Raw genomic sequence first — 18,856 nt, 5'->3', positions numbered from 1 at the left:
AGTCACATGTGTACCTGTGGCTGACATTCAGGCTTATTGAGTTGGACAAAGTGCAGTTAACCATTGCTACCAATCGCAGTTCATTTAACATTCAGATGACTACTATAATATAAAATCTGGCTGATTCTTGTGCTTTGTGCTTCAGCTTTGCTTATCCTATTAAATAAGCACAGTGTTATTGTTTTTACTGTATTGTCTGCTTTACCTGTATGCTAAAGTTAGTGGAAGTCCAGTCCAATACTAACTATACCTAAACCTGCTCTCACCCCAATTCTAAGCCTATTCTAACTACCCTGTCAGGTAGGCTGTGTGATGCCCGGTGATTTCTAACAGCAGCCCTGCTCCATGTACCGAGTCCCAGCTACTATACTCTTGCTGCTTGGTAAGGGCAGATGATAGAGGAGCTCTTATTGGGAATGGGGGGAGACTGGTGATGGTTCCCTAATGAGGGGCACAATGAGTGGGAAGCAGTGAGGGGGACACTGGTGACGGTGCTCTGATGAATGGGTGGCGCTGATGATGGGTACTCTGTGGTTGACTCTAATGGGGGACTCTGATGGAGGAGAGTAGGCTCTGGTTAGGGATCTCTGATGGGAAGAGGCTCTGGTGAGGACTATGATATAAAGGGTGGCTCTAATGGGGGACTATGATGGAAAGCGAGGCACTTCAGTAATGCCAGCTATAAACTGCTCATACAGTCCTCTTCTCACGCCACAAACAGGGAAAGGAAGTGATGTCACAGAATATGGTGCAAAACAGCATAAAAAAAAACTGATGTCAATGTGCAAAAAAACTCACTGAAATGCGCATGGAAACGAGTGTCTCTACAAGTGAAATCTGTGTGTTTTTCCCATCAGTTTTTCTACATGTATGGTGTGAACAAGGCCTAAAGCAATGTTTCTCAGCTCCAATCCTCAAGTAGTACCCCAACCGGTCATGTTTTCAAGCTCTCCATTATTTTGCCTTGAGGAAAGAGGTCTGTACTTTCAAATTCAGAAGGCGTTCTGGTCAAGTCATATGCTTCCAATGATTCAGTGTGGAGAAGGGACAGCCAACAGATACGCCATAGTAAGCCTATGGGTGACGTGACCACATAGGCACCCTAGCAGTTGTTGACAATCTCTCCTCTTAAGACCCCTTTCACACTAAGGCAGTTTTCAGGTCTTTTAGCGCTAGAAATAGTGCCTGTAAAGCGCCTGAAAACTGCCTCCCATTCTCTGCAATGGGTGCTTTCACACGCGGGTGGTGCGCTTGCGGGACATTCGGAAAAGTCCTGCAAGCAGCATCTTTGGGGCTGGTTGGGAGCGATGTATACAGCGCTCCCAAAACAGCCCTCCCCATTGCAATGAATGGGCAGCTTCTGAAGCGTCTGAAAACACGGGAGTTTTTAACCCCTTCTTTGGTGTTAAAAGCGCCCCATTAGCAGCCGAAAAGCGGCACAAAAGCACGCTTAAACAGCGATAAAGCCCCACTAAAACTAGTGGCGCTTTACCAGGAACGTGGCCCTGGCGTGAAAGGGGTCTTACTGAATCCAGTCGCTGGAGAGATCATGTGACTGGATGGGAGCACCCGCAATAGGTAAGTATGGACATCTTTCCTTTACAGGGTAGTTGGCATAGGGCATAGAGTGGGGGTAAGTGCAGGTTTACGTATACTTAGGATCTGGTTGAACTTTAAACTCTACTTGATTTGCCTTCCACCTTTTTATATGCTGTTGTTGCCATCTAAATCCTGCCTACACTGCTTCAAACCAAATGAATTAAAGGAGTTTAATGGTCAAAGCATACACTTTCATTTTATAATGTCAGCGTTGTAATAGCAATACAAAAACATTTATTTTTGACAATCCAATATAAGCTCATTTGAAAACAATCTTCCTTCAGGTTGTAAGGGCTGCCTGCCTGCTGACCATCTTTTAAAAGGCCAGTCACTATTCAGAAGGGGAATTAGAGCAGCAGTGACCGGTCGTTGGTACTGGACATTCCTGCCCAGAAGCAATGTACAGGAAATGCTTCATGATGGATTACTGAACCAATCTGGAAGAAATACACAAAGCACACCAGGTTTAAAGAGAATGACAATATTTCTGCAGCCCAGATTTCAGTTTTAATTGAAAAGTAGACAAATGATCTGTGGATTTCAGCATCTAGTTTTCAAATAAACTACCTTTTGGTTCAGAAATTAGACATCTCTTAGACATGCATGCAGAAATGGCATCAACACAGTTGTAAAATATACCTCATACGTATGTATGTATATTTCACCTTAGTATATATTTGATTTCTTGGATAAATAGGTGTTTTCAACGGGCCTGCAGATACACCACTCAGCGCCAGGTCACGATACTGTTCTCAATGCAGAAAAAAACCATATATATAAAAATCAAAATAAAAATTCATATATAAATGAATAAAACCCAATCTGCAACCTTGCAAAGTGGTATTGAGCCCTAAGGCAGGGAGAGCAGCCGTTTACAAATCGCTACATAAAATGTAAAACAGTGTTAAAAATAATCTAAAAACAGAATAAATTTTAGTGTGAAAATGTATTCTGTTTTTAGATTATTTTTAACACTGTTTTATATTTGATTTCTTACCTAAGCTTTTGGCTGCTTTAATCTTCACATATCTAGTACTGAGTAGCTTATGATCTGCTTTTATTTTTTTTTTACAGAAATAACTTGACCGTAATTGATGTAATCACAGTGAAAGGACAAGGAGCAAATGAAAATATTAAAATTGGTGGAAAACCTCCAGGTCCTGGGAGCCCCTTGAGGTTTAAAATTACAGAAGGCTTCCTGAAAGACTGCTCTGACAGTAAGCTTGACTAATTGTTGCCTTTATTAAGGTTTTATTAACCACTTGCCGACCGCTGCACGCCAATATACGTTGGCACAATGGCGTGGTGGGCAAATGGGTGTACCTGCACGTCCCCTTTAAGAGCTGGGGATAGCAGGCGCGTGCCACGTACAGTGTGACCGGCGGACTCCACGTCCGCCGGTCTCCCGGTGATCGTGTCACGGAGCCTCAGAACAGGGAAGTGCCTATGTAAACAAGGCATTTCCCCGTTCTGGCTTGTGTAATGAGAGAGATCACTGCTCTCTGTCATTGAGGGCAGCCTACCCCCCCCCCCACAGTTAGAATCACTCCCTAGGACACACTTAACCCCTTCATCGCCCCCTAGTGGTTAACCCCTTCACTGCCATTTACACAGTAATCAGTGCATTTTTATAGCACTGATCACTATAAATGACAGTGGTCCCAAAATAGTGTCAAAAATGTCCACCATAATGTCGCAGTATTGATAAAAATCGCAGATCGCCGCCGTTACTAATAAAAAAAAATGCCATAAAACTATCCCCTATTTTGTAGACGCTGTAACTTTTGCACAAACCAATCAATATACGCTTATTGCGATTATTTGTTTTGGGAAGAAAAGTATGTAGAATACATATTGGCCTAAACTGAGGAAAAAAATGTGTTTTTTACAAATTTTTGGGGCATATTATAGCAAACAGTAAAAAATTTGTTTTTTTCAAAATTGTCGCTCTTTTTTTTATAGCACAAAAAATAAAAATCACAGAGGTGATCAAATACCACCAAAAGAAAGCTCTATTTGTGGGAAAAAAAAGGATGTCAATTTTATTTGGGTGCAACGTCACACGACCGTGCAATTGTCAGTTAAAGCGACGCAGTGCCGGATCACAAAAAGTTCTCTGGTCGGGAAGGGGGTAAAATCTTCTGGGCTGAAGCAGTTAAGGTTCTAACCCAAGATTTGACGGTGCATGGCCCCGTCCATCGTCCCTTTTGATGCAGTGAAGTTGCCCTGTCCCCTTGGCAGAAAAACCCCCTCAAAGCATAATGTTTCCAACTCCATGTTTGACCGTGTCGATTAGGGTTGTCCCGATACCGAGCATTTGCCCAAGTACTTGTACTCGGGCAAATGCTCCCAATGCTTCCCCCGATACCTGGAAGTCCAGCGGTGATCGGCGCGTGGGAGAGTTACAAGCTTCTCCCCCAGCGGCTTTCAGCGGCTTTAGTGACATACAGTGGTGATTGGTACTTGTAACTCCCCCACACGCGATCACCGCTGACTGTCACTGCATCCCTCCTCCATGCCCCCTCTGTTCCGCTGTCCCTCTTCGTTCCGCTGTCCCTCTTCGTTCCGCTGTCCCTCTTCGTTCCGCTGTCCCTCTTCGTTCCGCTGTCCCTCTTCGTTCCGCTGTCCCTCTTCGTTCCGCTGTCCCTCTTCGTTCCGCTGTCCCTCTTCGTTCCGCTGTCCCTCTTCGTTCCGCTGTCCCTCTTCGTTCCGCTGTCCCTCTTCGTTCCGCTGTCCCTCTTCGTTCCGCTGTCCCTCTCTGTTCCGCTGCCCCCCTCTGTTCCGCTGCCCCCCTCTGTTCCGCTGCCCCCCTCTGTTCTGCTGCCCCCCTCTGTTCTGCTGCCCCCCTCTGTTCTGCTGCCCCCCTCTGTTCTGCTGTCCCCCTCTGTTCTGCTGTCCCCCTCTGTTCTGCTGTCCCCCTCTGTTCTGCTGTCCCCCTCTGTTCTGCTGTCCCCCTCTGTTCTGCTGTCCCCCTCTGTTCTGCTGTCCCCCTCTGTTCTGCTGTCCCCCTCTGTTCTGCTGTCCCCCTCTGTTCTGCTGTCCCCCTCTGTTCTGCTGTCCCCCTCTGTTCTGCTGTCCCCCTCTGTTCTGCTGTCCCCCTCTGTTCTGCTGTCCCCCTCTGTTCTGCTGTCCCCCTCTGTTCTGCTGTCCCCCTCTGTTCTGCTGTCCCCCTCTGTTCTGCTGTCCCCCTCTGTTCTGCTGTCCCCCTCTGTTCTGCTGTCCCCCTCTGTTGTGTGAATGGACAGAGTCTGACTCTGTCCATTCACATAACTGAAACGTAATCTTCTGTGATTACGATGTGTCAGTTTATGAATGGAGAGAAGCCGCTGTCCTCTCTCCATTCATTCTCAGTGCAGCTGAGGCTGCAGAGAAAGGGACTGGGGAATCTCTATCCTCGGTCTCTTTCTCTGTCTCAAGAGGGAGATATCGGAGGTCTGTTAAGACCCCTGATATCTCACCAAAGCCCCCCAACAGGGCTGATTAAAAAAAAAACAAAAAAAAAAAAAAACACATATTGCAATAAAGAATAAAAAAATGATTGTAAAAAATAAAATTTGTAAATAAAAAAAACACACATACACCGTTCACCCCCCCCCCCCCCCCCCCCCCCCCCCCCCCCCGAAAAAAAAGAAAGCATTGTTTAAAAAAAAAACACTGTCACGTGACATTAAAAAAAAAAGTATCGGTATCGGCGAGTACTTGAAAAAAGGTTATCGGTACTTGTACTCGGTCCTAAAAAAGTAGTATCGCGACAACCCTAGTGTCGATGGTGTTCTTTGGGTCATAGGCAACAGTCTATGACCCAGAGATTTTTAAGAGGTGGCTGATAATTAAGAACACGCCAATGCACTCAACCCCCTGGTTTTGCTGCACCTACAATGCTCATGTCAAAGGGGCCTTATGGTTGATTTGAGCTCTATTTTCATAATCTAAAAAGAACTGCAGTGCATATTTTTTCCTGTTTAAAAAATGGCTATACAATGATATGTAAAAAATAAAGAGGGTATTGACTTCTCACTTTTTCTTTTTTCCAGAAATAAAACCCAAGGAACCAAATTTCACTATGAGAAAAACATTCAAGGTTGAAAATACAGGGCAGCTTCAGGTCATAATCAAAAGCATGGAAATCAGTGGATATGCATGCGAAGGATATGGATTCAAGATTGTAAATTGTCAAGAGTTTGCACTAGGCCCCAATGCCTCTAAAGAAATTGTCATATTGTAAGTGTGATGAATGGTGTGCTTTCAAATAAATGTATTCAGCACCCTAGGCTTGCATATGTGAAGGGAAGGGAAAAGTTAGCATAGACACTAGAGGTCTGTTAAAGATGCAGGCACAATTTGACCACGTCTGTGTCAGCCAGCACTTTCCTATACGTGAACAGTCAAATCGGCCACCATTATACAGTATTTATATCTTACCATTTTATTTATTTTTTGTTTTACTAGGGGATAAGCCTAATATGCAATTTTTTTAGTTTTTTTCCTTTGTGAAGTATTGTAACATTGCTATCTACACTAAGGCTGGGCTCACACCTAATACTGATGCAGCTCCCAGCAGGGGTCCTGTGCGTTCCCGTTCACTGTTACAGGCCCGATTTTTAGCCCAGATTTTTTGCTGAATTTGGACCTGAAAAGGACCAGAAGACTCACAGGGCTCCTGTGCAAATTTACAGCAAAGATATGTGAACCGGCTTCATAGAGAGCTGGTCAAAGTCTCCTATAAGCTCTCCTATCTGCTATAAGGTCTTATATAGTGCATCCGGAAAGTATTCTCCTTGTCAAAAGAAGTTTATTGAGTATACAATATTATAAAGATACATAAAGTAAGATTACAAGGATCTATAAAGTAAGCTCATTGTTTTACAGTAGGGTTTATATAGGTAAATATCATGAAATTTCAAATATTAAACATTGGGTTCACGTAAACCTAAATTAAAGATATATATCATTTCCTTAGTTACTTTTGTAGGTATTTAAATGATTTATACCTACTATACATATTGTTTACAGGTAGAGTGTATATAGGTCAAATAAATTCTGATAATGAGCTTTAATCGTAAGGTGGAGAAAAGGAAAGAGAAAGAAGAAAAAGGGTTGAAAGGCAGAGGTATGGTCCACAAGGTTGTCCTGCTCGTCAGTTTATTATTCTTTTTAGTTCTCTTTGAAGCCTTAGAATGGGTGTCTCTGTAAGTCATTTAATCTGTTACCATGGCAACAGGACAGAGTCATTGAAATTTGACAGGAATTGTTGTTTTATCCAAGGATGCCAAAGTTTTTCAAATTTTGGAATTTGATTTTGATCGATGGCTACCATCTTAGCATGGGACATTGTATTATTACCAGAAAGTATTCTCAACGCTTCACTTTTTTCCATATTGTAATGGTACAGCCTTATCCCAAAATGGATTAAATTCATTATTTTCCTCAAAATTCTACAAACAATACCCCATAATGACAACGTGAAGGAAGTTTGTTTTAAAACCTTTGCAAATTTATTAAAAATAAAAAACAGAAAAAAAATCACATGTACATACAGTGGATATAAAAAGTCCACACGCCCCCTGTTAAAATGTCAGGTTTCTGTAATGTAAAAATATGACACAGCCCTGGTTCACATTGATGCGATTTGGCATGACAAATCGGCAGAAATGGCAGCATCCGAATTGCACCCAAAAGTAGTTTCTGCACTACTTTTGGCGATTTGGGGGTGCGATTTACATTGACATATGTTCAGAAACCTGCACAGATATTTCTGAAATCGCCCCCGAAGTCGGGACTGACATGCGGGAATTAAATTGTGCGCGTTCAGCTGAACTCACACGATTTAATTCCTGCAGTCAGTGTGAACCTGGGCACTGATAAATCAATTCAGAACTTTTTCCACCTTTTTAATGTGACCTATAAACTGTACATCTCAATTGAATAACAAACGGTGATCTTTTAGAAGGGAGGGAAAGTAAAAATAAAAAAAAAATAACATCACCACTGAAAGCCCAGGACTTTATTTGGCGGTCGGCATTAGGTTAAAGGAGCTACAGGAATATCTGGCAAGTACAGGCTGTGTGGTACATGTGACAACAATCTCCAGTATTCTTCATATGTCTGGGCTATGGGGTAAAGTGGCGAGACGGAAGCCTTTTTTTTACGAAGAAAAACATCCAAGCTTGGCAAAATTTTGCAAAAACACATCTGAAGTCTCCCAAAAACATGCGGAGGGGGAAGTTGGGACTTTGAGTGAAGCATGCAGCTGGAGAGCAAAGCTACACTGTAGTTGTAGAAATGAATGTATTCTGTAAATATAACCTACATTTAAATCAATTGGCACAGTAATACATTGTAACCTGCAACCCATCTTTTTTGAATTACATGTAATAATATTGAGTAATAAAAAATTGGTATAATTTATACACATATCTTTGTACACATATCACACATGTGGAGAGATAACCTCCTAGATGTAAACACATACAGTATATTAGCAGTTGTAGCTCATAAAACTGAATAACGCATTGTAGCATCTGAATCTTGATGCGTTTCGTGACCAACTGTCACTCATCAGGAGCAGATGCGAAGGGGATATCTAAAGGGTATGAAAGTGAACAGTAGGTAAACTGACCACAAAGATAGGGGGAGTGATAAAACCCCCCCCATATTTACAAGCTGACAATGAAATGTGGAGTGTGGCGGTGAGTACTTGAGCAAAGCCGTGGATACTCCTCTCACACGGGAACAAAGATGGAAAAAATCCATGGCACAGCAACAGGAAATCCTGGGGGGTGAGATGTGACTGGGAAGGTGAACCCCACCGAACAAACGTCATGTAGATGCATGGTTTGTAGCTAAAGTCATCTGTGAATATAGATAGTGTTCAGATATATAAAGCAGTAGGGTAAATGATAAAGGGGCAGGGAACCAGTGCTCATGAAGGAGTAATATGAGATTGGGGGGGGGTGTGTAGTACTTTCCCTCTCTGGCCGCCAGCGTGACGGCGGCAACCATTGGTTACAGCGGAGTATTTATACTCCTTTCCTTTTGGAAACGGGCACTCTCTGGTTTTGGGTCAGTGTTCCTGGGATACAGTGCACGTTCGCATACTTGCTTCTATACCAACACTTAAGGTACTACCCTATACCCATTCTACCCATCTTTTTTCATCTCTTTTTTTCCTTTGGTGGTTTATGCTTTTTATCCTTATTGCTCCTTTCTATTCACCACTTTTTTTTTTCCCTCATCTTGGGGTATATCATCACTCTGTGAGTTTGTCTAGTACTTTGATATGGCTCCCCCATTTTCATAGTACAACACACCCCCCATCTCATATCACTCCTTCATGAGCACTGGTTCCCTGCCCCATTATCATTTACCCTACTGCTTTATATATCTGTACACTATCTATATTCACAGATGACTTTGGCTACAAACCATGCATCTACACAACGTTTGTTTGGGGTTCACCTTCCCAGTCACATCTCACTCCCCAGGATTTGCCGTTGCTGTGCCATGGATTTTTTCCGCCTCAGTTCCTGTGTGAGAGGAGTATCCACGGCTTTGCCTAAGTACTCACCGCCACACTCCACATTTCATTGTCAGCTTGTAAGTATGGGGGGATGTTTTATCACTCCCCCTCCCTTTATCTTTGTGGTCAGTTTACCTACTGTTAACTTTCATACTCTTTAGATATCCTCTTCGCATCTACTCCTGATGAGTGACAGTTGGTCACGAAACGCGTCGACCTTCAGATGCTACAATCATGAGTTCATATTCAGTTTTTTGAGCTACAACTGTTAATATATGTGTTTACATCTAGAGGTTATCTCTCCACATATGTGTGGTATGTGTACAAAGATATGTGTATAAATTATACCAATTTTTTTATTACTCAATATTCTATGCAATTCAAAAAAGATGGGTTGCAGGTTACAATGTATTACTGTGCCAATTGATGTATTTTTAATGTGTGTTATATTTACGGAATAAATTCATTTATAAAACTACAGTGTTTCTTTGCTCTCCAGCTGCATGCTTCACTCAAAGTCCCAACTTCCCCCTCCTTTTTGTCTGCAAGCCCGGGATGGAGGTAATCTTGATTTAAGTATCAGAGGCCTCATATAAAGTCCCAAACTTCCCAAAAGCATGTGGGAAAATGTGTTATGGTCTAATGAAACCAAGGTTGAACTTTTTGGCCATAATTCCAAACGAAATGTTTGGTGCAAAAACAACACTGCCAAAAGAACACCATACCCACAGTGAAGCATGGTGATGGCAGCATCATGCTTTAGGGCGTTTTTTCTTCAGCTGGAACAGGGGTCTTAGTGAAGGTAGAGGGAATTATGAACAGTTCCAAATACCAGTCAATATTGGCACAAAACCTTCAGGCTTCTGCTAGAAATCGGAACATGAAGAGGAACATCCTCTTTTAGCATAACAGCGATCCAAAGCATACATCCGAATCAACAAAGGAATGGCTTCACCAGAATAGGATTAAAGTTTTGGAATGGCCCAGCCAGAGCCCAGACCTGAATCTGACTGAAAATCTGTGGGGTGTTCTGAAGAGGGCTGTGCACAGGAGATGCCCTCGTAATCTGACAGATTTGGAGTGTTTTTGCAAAGAGTGGGCAAATATTGCCATGTCAAGATGCCATGCTGATAGACTCGTACCCAAAAAGACTGAGTGCTGTAATAAAAAAAAAAAACATTTTATTTTTACTTCCCTCCACCTAAAAATACAGTTTATAGGTCACATTAATGCTAGAAAAGTTCTGAAATTACTTATCTTTGTCTCATTTCTTTACATCACAGAAACCTGACATTTAAAAGGGTGTGTGGACTTTTTATATCCACTGTTATTATTCACAGCCTTTGCTCAATACTTTGTTGAAGCACTTTTGGCACCTATTACAGCCTCAAGTCTTTTTGAGTATGATGCTACCAGCTTGGCACACCTATTTTTGGGTAGTTTCTCCTATTCTTTGCAGGACCTCTCAAGCTCCATCAGGTTGAATGGGGCGTGTCGGTGCACAGCCATTTTCAGATCTCTCCAGAGATGTTCAATCGGTTCAAGTCTGGGCTCTGGCTGGGCCACTCAAGGACATTCACAGAGTTGTCCCGTAGCCACTCCTTTGTTATCTTGGCTATGTGGCTCGATCCTGCGTAGTCTCCAAGTTGTTGCTGCTGAAAACATCCCCACAGCATGATGCTGCCACCACCATGCTTCGCTACAGGGATGCTATTGGCCAGGTGGTAAGTGGTACCTGGTTTCCTCCAGACATGACGCTTGCCATTCAGGCCAAAGAGTTATATCTTTGTTTCATCAGACCAGAGAATTTTGTTTCTCATAGTCTGAATCCTTAAGATGCCCTTTGGCAAACTCCAGGCGGTTTTTCATGTGCCTTTTTACTGAGCGGCTTCTGTCTGGCCACTCTACCATACAGGCCTGATTAGTGGAGTACTGCAGAGATGGTTGTTCTTCTGGAAGGTTCTCCTCTCTCCACAGAGAAACACTGCAGCTCTGTTAGTGACTATTGGGTTCTTGGTCACCTCCATGACAAAGGCCCTTCTCCCCTCAGTTTGACCAGGCGGCCCACTCTAGGAAGAGTCCTGGTGGTTCCAAACGTCCATTTGCTGATGATGGAGGCCACTGTGCTCATTGGGACCTTCAATGCTGCAGAAAGTTTTCTGTACCCTTCCCCAGATCTGTGCCTCAATACAGTCCTGTCTGGGAGGTCTACAGACAATTCCTTGGACTTCATTGCATGGTTTGTGCTCTGACATGCACTGTTCACCGTGGGACCTAATATAGACAGGTGTGTGCCTTTCCAAATCATGTCCAATCAACTGAATTTACCACAGGTGGACACCAATCAAGTTGTAGAAACTTCTCAAGGAGGATCAGTGGAAGCAGAATGCATCTGAAGTCAATTGTCAGTGTCATTGAAAAGGCTGTGAATACTTATGTACCTTTTTTTTTTTTTTTTTTTTTTTTTTTTCCATTTTTAATAAATTTGCAAAGAATTCAAAGAAACTTCTTTCACATTGTCAATATGGGGTATTGTTTGTCGAATCTTGAGGAAAGTAATGCATTTTAATCCATTTTGGAATAAGGCTGTAACATAACAAAATGCGGGAAAAGTTAATCTTTGGTAATACTTTCCGGATGCACTATAGATAAACACTACATCCATAAGCACTGCACTGCAGTCATTTGTGAAAGTTGATCTTAATAGACAGACTTTACCAACAATGATACCAGCTTTTACCTGATCATTTAGTAGTTCTACAGTAGGTGGGTATTTGCAAATTCTAGAAGTTGTACTGCTACCTATGTTTGCTTATGGACATATCAGTGGATGTGCTGTACTGTAGGGAAAGTAAAACCCACTGACCTGTAAACCCCCCCCCCCCCCCAAAAAAAAAGGAAAGTGTCAGTTCTGATGGACGTAGGGATCCTATAGGCAGGCAAATCTCCTTTTTAAAGTTTGACTTGCATCCTCTGTGTCATCTCATTTTGCAGGTTTACACCAGATTTCACCTCCTCAAGAATCATTCGTGAACTGAAGATTGTTACTACAGGAGGATCTGAATTTGTATTTATATTAAATGCATCCCTTCCATATCATATGCTAGCGACCTGTGCAGAAGCACTTCCACGGCCTAATTGGGAATTGGCTCTTTATGTTGTCATCTCAGGAATAATGAGGTACTTGTATTCCTCTGTTCTATTCTAAGATAGTGCTTACTGTAGTTTTATAGGCTGTTTAACCATTTTTATTTATCCTATTTAGTCTAAAAAAAAAAACTGCTGTATACAAATTTTTAAAAGTGTTACTAAAGCCCAGGACCCTGCATTCCCTATATTTGGTCTCCCACAGTACACAGAACATGGACATATAAACTGCTAAATACCTTTTCATCAGCAGTATATAGCAGTATTGTGACTTCTATCAGTGTCTGGTTAAAGCTTGTAAGAGGAGTTTTTTTTAATTCTACTGACTGTCCTATTGAAGCTGCAGGACCCCTGACCCTCTGTCTGGACAGTGCTGTTTGTCCCAGTTAAAATAAATACGATGATCCATGCTATGAAGGTATAGTAGTTGCTGCCCACCCCAGCTAAAACCACAGGTGTGGGATTAGAGGACAGTTTTATAAGAGAATAAGGAGGTGAAGTGGCGGTGATGGTAATATAATGTGAAAAATAATTATATCATGTGATATCACTTTAAATGGGGAAAAAATACACTAAGACCCCTTTCACACTGATCGCGGTTTTCAGGCGTTTTAGCGCTAGAAATAGCGCCTGTAAAGTCTCTCCCATTCATTTCAGTGTGACAGTGTGCTTGCGGGGCAGTTTGGGAGCGCTGTATTTAGACCCCTTTCACACTCAGGCGTTTTTCAGGTGTTTTTCAGGCGCTTTAGCGTTAAAAAAAAGCACCTGTAAAGCGCCTGAAAGAAGCCTCATCTGCAATCCCAATGTGAAAGCCGGAGTGCTTTCACACTGAGACCCCTTTCACACTGGGGCGTTTTTCAGGCGCTTTAGCATTAAAAAAAAGCGCCTGAAAGAAGCCTCATCTGCAATCCCAATGTGAAAGCCCGAGTGCTTTCACACTGGGGCGCTTCGCTGGCAGGGCGTCAAAAGTCTTGCAAGCAGCTTCTTTGAAGCGCTTTCGTGTTTTTGCCACCGGGCTGGGTGCGCTGATGGCCGAGCCCTTTCACACTGCCAGCGCCTGAAAAATGCCTGAAAAACACCCCAGTGTCAAAAGGGTCTTAAGCGGCGTTTTACCAGCGTTTTTCGGGCGTTGGCAGTGTGAAAGGGCTTGGGCTTTCACATTAGGATTGCAGATGACGCTTCTTTCAGGTGCTTTACAGGCACTTTTTTTAACGCTAAAGCGCCTGAAAAACGCCCCAGAGTGAAAGGGGTCTTAGCTCTCCCAAAACGCCCTGCCCATTGAAATGAATGGGCAGCGCTTCCAAAGTGCTTCAGAAGAGCCGCAACATGGGTGCTTTTAACCCTTTCTTAAACAGCAAAGCGCTGCTGAAAATAGTGGCTCTTTACCGCTAACGGTCGGCGCTTTCAGTGTGAAAGCAGCCAAATGTGTGAAATGTGCAGGTGCAACTCTGCGGTCTTTTGGCATCAGTTACTAACTGTAAACAAAGTGCTCAAGTGCTAATAGTGCAAAGCAATAAAAAGCAAATTAATGTCCATTCATTAACCACTTGACAACTGGGCACTTAAACCCCCTTCCTAACCAGACCAATTTTCAGCTTTTGGTGCTCTCACATTTTGAATGACAATTACTCAGTCATGCAACACTGTATCTTTATGAAATTTTTGTCCTTTTTTTCACACAAATAGAGCTTTCTTTTGGTGGTATTTAATCACTGCTGGGTTCTTTATTTTTTGCGCCGTAAAAGAAAAAAGACCGAAAAATCTGTAAAAAAATACATTTTTCTTCATTTCTGTTATAATATTTTGCAAATTTGTAATTTTTCTTCATATATTTTGGCCAAAATTTATACCGCTACATATCTTTGGTAAAAATAACCCAAATCGGTGGATATTATTTGGTCTTTTTGAAAGTTATAGAGTCCAAAAGCTATGGTGCGCATATCTGAAAATTGATCACACCTGAATTACTGACGGCCTATCTAATTTCTTGAGACCCTAACATGCCAGAAAAGTACAAATACCCCCCAAATGACCCCTTTTTGGAAAGAAGACATTCCAAGGTATTTAGAAAGATGCATGGTGAGTTTTTTGAAGTTGTCATTTTTTCCCACAATTCTTTGCAAAATCAAGGTTTTTTTTTTTACTTTTTTTTTTTTTCCACAAAATTGTCATATTAGCAGGGTATTTCTCACAGACCGCATATGCATACCACAAATTACACCCCAAAACACATTCTGCTATTACTCCCGAGTATGGTGATACCACATGTGTGAGACTTTTACACAGTGTGGCCACATACAGAGGCCCAACATGCAGGGGAGCACCTTCAGGCGTTCTGGAGCACCCAGGCCAATTCTGACATTTCTCTCCTACATGTAAAAATCATCATTTATTAGCTAGAAAATTACTTAGAACCCCAAAACATTATATATGTTTTTTTAGCAAAGACCATAGAGAATACAATGGCGGTCGTTGCAACTTTTTATCTCGCACTGTATTTGCGTAGCAATTTTTTTAACGCGTTTTTTTTGGAAAAAAAAAATGTTTTGTGCTTTACAAAAACCAAAACAGTAAAGTTAGCCCAATGTTTTTGCATAATGTGAAAGATGAAGTTACGCCGAGTAAATAGATACCCAACATGTCACCCTTCAAAATTGCACGCGCTTGTGGAATGGCGCCAAACTTTGCTACTCAAAAATCCCCATAGGCGACGCTTTAAAATTTTTTACTGGTTACATGTTTTGAGTTACAGAGGAGGTCTAGGGCCAGAATTATTGCTCTCGCTCTACCGATCGCAGCGATACCTCACATGTGTGGTTTGAACACCGTTTTCATATGTGGGCGGGACTTACGTATGCGTTCGCTTCTGCATGCGAGCACACAGGGACAGGGGCGCTTTAAAAATTTTTTTTTTTTTTTTTATTGTTCATTTTACTTTATTTATTTTAGTTTGATGCTTTTTTCCAAAAAAAAAAATTTTTGACCACTTTTATTCCTATTATAAGGAATATAAACATCCTTGTAATAGGAATATGGCATGACAGGTCCTCTTTACAGTGAGATATGGGGTCAATAAGACCCCACATCTCACCTCTAGGCTGGGAAGCCTGAAATAAAAAAAAAAAAAAAAAAAAAAAATCCTGGCTTCGATCGTAGCGGTGAGTCGGTAGAAGCACCGCAAGGCGGCGGGAAGGGGGGACGTCCCCTCTCGCCTCCCGTAAGAACGATCAAGCAGTGGAACAGCTGCTATGATAGTTCTCATGGTGTAGGGAATCGCCGGCTGAAAAAGCTGATATCTGAATGATGCCTGTAGCTGCAACCATCATTCAGATATCTCCGCACAAAGTCAAGGACGTTGTATGACGGCCGGCGGGCGGGAAGTGGTTAAAACGCTTTTTTTTTTTTTTAACACAAAGTTGTCCATTTATACAATATTTCTACCACATAACATGTACATGCCAAAAATGACACCCCAAAATAGATTCTCCTGCTCCTCCTGAGTACGGCGATACCCCATGTGTGAGACTTCCACAGCCTGGCCACATACAGAGGCCGAGTACAGCTGAGCATGGCTCAGCATGGCAGGGTATTGCGGGGTATGGCGGGGGGCATGGCAGGGTATGGCGGGGGGCATGGCAGAGTATGGCGGGGGGCATGGCAGAGTATGGCGGGGGGCATGGCAGAGTATGGCGGGGGGCATGGCAGAGTATGGCGGGGGGCATGGCAGAGTATGGCGGGGGGCATGGCAGAGTATGGCACAGCATTAGTAGTGAGGGATGGCTGAGCATGGATGGATCTCTGTGCAGCGCTGTGGGCACTACACATACAGCCCACAGCGCTGCAGACATCCATCCATCCCCCTCCCCGCTCACAGTGTACCGATCGGTACACAGGAGGGGAGGAGAGGAACCGGCGTCATCAGATGACGCCGGTCTGTTTACATGTGATCGCGCCGTCATTTGACGGCTCGATCACATGGTAAACGGCCGCGATCAGCGGCCATTTACCGGGATCCGTGATGCGCCGGGTCCCCTGGACCCGGCGGTCACGGATGTGTTCGGGTGCGCGCCCCAGGGGGCGCGCGAGAGGGGAATTCTGGGAGGACGTCATAGTACGTCCACCCAGAGTTATCCAACCGCCCTGCAGCCGTCATTCGGCTATGGGCCGGTTGGTAAGTGGTTAAAACAGCGTTCAATATATAAACTAATGTATGAGCAAAAAGCTTCAGTTCATAAGTCCACATAGGTAATCCTCTTCCCAAAAAAAAGTGGCCGGTGCTTGAATGAATACTGTGATATATAAAACTCGGTGAATCTTCACACGTGCTCCCCCCTGAGGTCCGCACTCACTGAGAAGATGTACCCCCTGCATGGGGTGAAAAGCCTCACAATGGAGTCAGCTCTGTCCTGTGTTCCCTCCTCGTCGTCCATGATCGTTTTTTTTTCCTGCAGCTCTCCACGGGATGAAAAACCCCCACAATCTACAACATCTTGTAAAACCGTCTTGATGGCATCACTTCCTGAGATGACTTGCTGAGAGGATTACTCTCAGGGTCACATTAGCTAAGTGAGGAAGAGAAACCGAGGTAGAAGAAACATTTGGAATACTAATCAGTACCAGTGTGCAAACATGTTTCTTTATCGTACATCATAGGACACAGAGCCTCAAGTAATTGCTTGGTGGGTTATGGGCCTACCTTCAGGTGTTGACACTGGTATAACCAATACAGGAAGTTGACTCCCCTATATAACCCCTCCTCCTTCCAGGAGTCCTCAGTTTTTTTGCCAGTGTCTAAGGCAGTGTTTCTCAACTCCAGTCCTCAAGGCGCCCCAACAGGTCAGGTTTTCAGGATTTCCCTTAGATGAAACGGCTGTGGTAATGACTAAGGTAGTGAAGCTGATCAAATCACCTGTGCAAAATAATGGAAATCCTGAAAACATGACCTGTTGGGGCGCCTTGAGGACTGGAGTTGAGAAACACTGGTCTAAGGTGTTGGTCATGAGTAAAGGTGTGGAGCTCCAGGGAGGGATCCATGCTGGATTTAAAAAACCTCCACAACCGGATTCATCCTCGTCACTGAGGCCATAGGATGGTACCTGGGCCTCGCATTGAAGAACGAGGTTTTGCCTGTAAGCTTCTCTTTGAGAGCTGGACCCTAGGAACCAGGACTTTTTGGTTTTTCATATTACCTAAAGTTGTTCCTGAGGGGTGCTATACAGGTCCAAAGTAGCGGAACGCCTTTAAAAAGGGCCCCAGTCTTTGAAGGTTTAACTATGCTGCCCGCCGTGATGGGTGAAAGTTGGATCTGTCTGTTAAATCAGCAGTATCCTGCAGCGAGGATAAGGTAAGGGGAGAAGCCTAGGAACTGTGAAAGGTCCACCTATGCCTTTTTCTCAAAAAAATACATACATACATACATACATACATACATACATACATTATAAAACATATAGCTGTATGCCTTAAAATGTATATTACACTTACCTAGTACAATGCTTATTCAGCAGCTCTGTGTCTGGCTATAGCAGCAGGTGTGGTCCCTGCAGCCAGAGGGGAGTTCTTAATTGAACAGATGGTGTTCCTCTTCTGAGGGATCTAAAGGGGTTACAGCAGTAGTTTATGAACATACAAAACCAGCCATTTGCATTTTTTTTGTATAAAGTGAAGTCTTTCTTTAAAACTAGGAGCTTAACAAACACTGCTGATAAAAATTCCCCTCCCCCTTCCCTCCTGGAGAGGTGCGGTAACAGCTGACACTTATGTGTAATCAGGTTCTCACCTGAGGCTTAACAAAGACATTCTCAGTAAGACACAGGAGCGCTGGGCATGTAAAGGTGTGTAAACAGGCATTTCCAGCACAGGAAATATTATGGTACTCAGCATCAAAGGCTGATCCTTATGGTGACTTTGTTTTCTTTTGCTAAAACTATTGTTCAGCAAATACCATAATTTGTTAAAGTGCCTCTGCTATTGTGCTTAGCACATTTGATTTCCAGTGTACCACAAAGGTACCAAGGATTCCACCCCCAGGCGCTGGGAACTCCAGTCATGCATCCACACGGTCATCCTCTCTGGAGATACCTGACATGGCAAGCCAGGGTGAGTCATTGGAAGCAATTCTCCATCCAAGAGGATAGGAAGCATGCTAGATCCCCCTCCCCCGCCTCAAACCCCTTTTTCCAAGGGAACAGTGGGCACAGGATGGGGTGTTATACTCAGGTGATCACGGAAAAACAAGCCAAATTTTCCTCTGCGGAGGAAACAACAGTTGATGAACCTTATGCAACCTCACAATCTGACAGATTGATGGTACAAACTCTTACAGAGATGGTTCATTCAAGTTTTTATACTACTAACAGAGTAAGCTGAAAGTCTAGGTCACTTCTTTGGTTATAAAAAAAAAAAAGAAAACCTTTTACAGCGCTTATTTATGCTGAATGGGATCATCTGGATAAGCATTTTTTTCCCTCCAAAGAGGTTCTCTATCTTGGAGGAAAAATTCATAAGGGTTGGAAATACCAGCAGTAGAAGCTGCGATTTGCAGCATCAATAAAGATGCATAATTGCTTAAGCATCCAACAGATAAGGAGT

At 43.1% G+C, this 18,856-nt stretch overlaps 1 protein-coding gene across 2 annotated transcripts in view; it reads left to right on the top strand.

Moving 5' to 3' along the window:
- The window catches only part of TMEM131 (transmembrane protein 131), a 317,376-nt gene that overhangs the window by 247,010 nt on the left and 51,510 nt on the right, over positions 1-18,856 (top strand). For both annotated transcript variants that reach the window (XM_073614647.1, XM_073614646.1), the window contains exons 27-29: positions 2,674-2,816; positions 5,634-5,820; positions 12,113-12,298. In XM_073614647.1, coding sequence (XP_073470748.1) covers positions 2,674-2,816; positions 5,634-5,820; positions 12,113-12,298 — 516 coding nt within the window. The remainder of the gene's footprint in view (positions 1-2,673; positions 2,817-5,633; positions 5,821-12,112; positions 12,299-18,856) is intronic.

This window comes from Aquarana catesbeiana, linkage group LG02 (assembly GCF_042186555.1).
Source record: "Aquarana catesbeiana isolate 2022-GZ linkage group LG02, ASM4218655v1, whole genome shotgun sequence".
In the NCBI taxonomy this organism is placed as follows: Eukaryota; Metazoa; Chordata; class Amphibia; order Anura; family Ranidae; genus Aquarana; species Aquarana catesbeiana.
Note: the sequence above shows the minus strand (reverse complement) of the source record. Positions and strands in the feature narration are given on the sequence as shown.